The 4,605-nt window shown below is 24.2% G+C and overlaps 1 protein-coding gene across 1 annotated transcript; it reads left to right on the forward strand.

Moving 5' to 3' along the window:
* The first annotated feature begins 1,825 nt into the window (after nt 1-1,825).
* LOC129615239 (maltase A1-like) lies at nt 1,826-4,253 on the forward strand. The gene is made up of 8 exons (XM_055530359.1): nt 1,826-2,021; nt 2,100-2,443; nt 2,532-3,110; nt 3,169-3,276; nt 3,343-3,490; nt 3,546-3,741; nt 3,850-3,987; nt 4,042-4,253. Exons 1-8 carry the CDS (start codon nt 1,835-1,837, stop codon nt 4,115-4,117), a joined length of 1,776 nt encoding a protein of 591 aa, XP_055386334.1. The 5' UTR covers nt 1,826-1,834; the 3' UTR covers nt 4,118-4,253.
* Nucleotides 4,254-4,605: the final 352 nt, after the last annotated feature.

The following is a 4,605-nucleotide window of genomic DNA, read 5'->3' on the forward strand; positions in this document are numbered from 1 at the left end:
TTGGAGTTTCCTGTCTCTTATTTAGTAAATTTGTCACCGTTTTTATACTTTAACAGTATATCTTCATTATTTAACATTATAAACTCTTGCAAATTTTCATTATACCTTTGGAAATTCTACTCCTTTTAAAATAAGGAAAAAAAAAAAAAAACAACGAAAAAATTACTTTGTCAGCTTTATTATAAAAGAAGTGAAACGGTTGTTCAAACTTGAATAAAAATTATTAAAAAATAAAATTTTCAAGAGATGAAAAAATGAAAAGAACAAAAAAAAAAAAAAAAACAAATTAAATTTTCTTTAAAGAAAAATAATTTTCAACTGAAAAAATTCCATTATTTTATACGACATTTATAAAAGATTTCATTTAAATGAAAAAAAAGAAAAAAAGTTTAAGTGTGACAAATTAAATTTTATTTCTAAATTCAAAATTATTAATATAAAACTTTGCACTTGCTTTAACTTAAGTATTTTGTATAACAAAAAAGGGAAAATTATTATTATATTTTGAAGGTTATACCATAATTTAAAAATCATGAATTGAATATGATTAAGATTGTGATTCAGATTTAAAATTCCTTGAAAAAATTCCTTGAACAATATTTTTGAGCAGCATTATGAATATTAAGCGCTACTAGCTTAGGTCTCCTTAAGAGAGTAACACATTAAACAGCTTCGTGTTAGTTTGAAGAAGTTTGTAAATAGAAATGTTCTTATAATGTATGGGAATTCTGTTATACGGGAATAAAAATTAATATTTAAAATTAAATATGTATTAAAAGTTTCTTCCTGGAATAAATTTGAGTGAATAGTATAGTCTCAGTTATTCCTCTATATTGAATTTCATTTAATTTAATTTTCAACTAAATTTATTTAGAATTCAATTAAATTTATTTTTTACTAATAGATTGAATAATTTTAATCTCATAAATTGAACCTAACCTAAGTTATACCCACAATTTTTTAAATTGTTATTATTTAATTACAATTTGAAATTTACAATCTCAAATTCACATCATCACCAATTTTTAATTTATTCCTGTGTATATAAATTAAAAATATCAAGAGGTGATTTTAATATTCTAAAAAATGATTTGGAAATTTAATTTAATTCTAACAGAATGAGGACAATCAAATTTAAAATCGAATGGAATTTGGATACTTACAAATTGAAGTGAATTTCTTATAGAGTAGTTCAGATGAATTTAATTTTAGAACTTACATAGCATTTATTCAATACCTTTAATATACGAGTAATCGATAAAATTTGCAATGAAGAACGTATAATTTGTAATACTAAAATTTGATTTCAAGAACAAGATGCTTGGTTGGTGTCGTTTTGAAAAGCCGACCGCATGGCTGAAGACTAAAAAATTCCAATACTTTTAATATTAGAATAAAATGTAATTTTTTTATTTGAATTTTGATTGAAGTGTGTTTGTGTAGGCAAAATTACTAACAGTTATGAAATTTTTTACTTGTGTCAGTGTCAAATAATTATTCATATTTGTGTTGTTTTGTTCACACACACTTCTATGCATATCGTAATTTTGAATTGTTTTTGTATTTGTTTATTGATTTTAATAAAAAATGTATGCATTTTTATGTTTATCTATATGAATTAAATGTGAATTGAAAAAAAAAAATGTAAACATTTGATGTCATGAATGAATCAAAGTTATTTGTAGTCCGTTATCATTCGTATGTGAAGATCAAAGTTAATAGTGAAAAAATCGATTGCAATCTAAATAAATTGCATAAAAAAAAACAAACTTTTTGTATAAATACTAGAGATCACTTAATATTGAAATCATTTTAGTTGTGCTAATTCAACACAATGGAAAGAATTTTTAAAATATTTTTCGTTGCTTTAATATTTTTCATTAACGTGAATTATATAGTCGGATGTGAAATTAAAAAAAATATTGAACCCAATAAAGAATGGTGGCAAACAGCTCAATTATATCAAATTTATCCAAGATCCTTTAAAGATTCTGATGGAGATGGAATTGGTGATTTAAATGGTATGCATATAAATACATGGGAAAATATTTTATCCTAAAAATATTGATTTATACTTACTATTTTGTGTTTCTTCGTAGGAATTACGGACAAATTGGATTATTTTAAGGAAATAGGGATAACAGCTGTGTGGTTATCTCCGATTTTTCAATCACCAATGGCAGATTTTGGTTATGATATTAAAGATTTTTATGACATTCATTACGAATATGGAACAATGAAAGATTTCGAAAATTTAATTAAAAAAGCAAAACAAATTGGACTTAAAATTATTTTAGATTTTGTACCAAACCATTCAAGTAATGAATCAGAATGGTTTAAAAAATCTATTGACAGAGATCCAGAATATGAAGATTTTTATGTTTGGGAAGATGGCGTGGATGACCCTCAAAACCCTGGTAAGAAATTACCACCAAGTAATTGGGTAAGTTAAACATTTTATTCGTTATAAATAAATTTTATATAAATAAAAATAATTAAATACTCATACAATTCAATTATTATTTCTTTAGCGTTCGTCATTCCGGGGAAGTGCTTGGCAATGGAATGAAAAAAGACAACAATTTTATCTTCATCAGTTTGGTGTTCAACAACCAGATTTAAATTATAGGAATCCTAGAGTTGTTGAAAGAATGAAACATGTTTTAAGATTTTGGTTAAATAAAGGTGTTGATGGTTTTCGAATTGATGCTATATTAAATTTATTTGAAGTACCACGATTTCCTAACGGAACTTATAGTAATGAACCAAAAAGTGGTTTAACTGATGATCCTGAGGATTTTGATTATCTTGAACATATTTATACTCAAAATCAACCAGAAACAATTGATATGGTATATCAATGGAGGCAATTAGTTGATGATTATAAACGTGTTCATAATACTGAAACTAAAGTTATGCTTCTTGAAATTTATTCAAGTCCAGAAATTACTTCAAAAATGTATGGTAATATGAGTATGGAAGGAGCTCATTTGCCGTTTAATTTCAATTTTATTTTTCAATTAAACTCAAATTTAAATGCTAAAGATGTTAAAGCGGCCACAGATAATTGGTTATTAAATATCCCAAGTAAAAGAACTGCGAATTGGGTGGTAAGTTGTGAATTTTAAATATTTTTCTTTATAGTTGATTTTAATGCTTTTGTTTTAGATTGGTAATCATGATAGAAGGCGGATTGGAACTAGATATGGTTTAGAAAAAATCGATCATATGAATATGTTAGTAATGATTCTTCCTGGTGTTAGCGTAACATATCAAGTAAAATTGCAATTGTATTATATGAATGCTAAAATTTAAAAAAATTTTTAAAAAAATAAAATGCAGGGTGAAGAGCTTGGAATGTTAGATGGAATAATATCTTGGGAAGAGACTGTTGATCCTGCTGGTTGTAATAGTAACAGTTCTATATATGAAAAGTTTTCAAGAGATCCCTGCAGAACACCATTTCAGTGGGATGATACTAAAAATGCAGGTAAAATATTTTCAGGTTGGATTAAAGCTTTCATTAAATTTTGATTTCTTTGTAGGATTTACAACAAAAGAAAAACCTTGGCTTCCAATGGCACCAAAATATGAAGAATTAAATGTAAAAATGGAATTGGCAGCAAAAGAAAGCCATTTGAAAATTTACAAGAGTTTAATGGAATTACGTAAAACAAAAACAATTAAATTTGGTGATTACAAATATGATGCAATTAGTGATGATGTTTTTGTTGTACTCAGGTATAAATAACATTACTTGATCTTAAATAACATTAAATAATATTAAATAATATTATTTAATATTAAGAAAGAAATATTGAGAATTTAATAAAACAATTATTTTTATAGGACATACAAAGATTTTAAAATCTTATTAGTCGAGAATTTCAGTAATAAAGAACAAGAAGTTGATTTGGTAAAAAGATTTGGTGCTTTGCCAGAATTAAATTTGAAAATTAAAAATTTAGGTTCCAATAAGGATTTGGGGTAATTTTATTTTAAATTTATTTTACTCACTTCTAATACTTATTTATGTTTCAGTGCAAATTTTAATGTGGAAAAATTAATTTTAAATAAATTTGAAGCTTTAGTTTTTACAACGAAATCACTTGAATAAATAGAAAATGAATAAATAATTTATTATTAATTTTATTATTTTATTTTACTATCAACTAATTGAATTATTCATATTTTTAATCATATATGTATAATTTTTTAAATATTTCAAATTAAATTTTGTATTTTTAATGAAACTTATGTGAAGAATGATATTACGAGTATAAATGTAATGCATGACCTTATTGAAGTTATAACCTTAATCTCTGGCAATTATTATTGTAATTAAAAATTCCACTTTAACAGTAGTTTAAATTTCAATGCTCATATTTATATAATAACTAGTCTAGAATATAATAACTTTTGTGTTCTAGGGATTTAAACATTTCATATATATTTAGAGCTTTTCGATTACATGTTATTTAATATTAACTTTCTAATACTTTTTGAGTCTTATTAATATATGAATTTTGTCTTGTTTATTAGTTTAAAAAAAGAATAAACTAGCGTTTTAAATGTGATTTTGAGCTACATTCTCTCCCTTAATTA

This window comes from Condylostylus longicornis, unplaced genomic scaffold (assembly GCF_029603195.1).
Source record: "Condylostylus longicornis isolate FDR11 unplaced genomic scaffold, ASM2960319v2 ptg000135l, whole genome shotgun sequence".
Lineage (NCBI taxonomy): Eukaryota > Metazoa > Arthropoda > Insecta > Diptera > Dolichopodidae > Condylostylus > Condylostylus longicornis.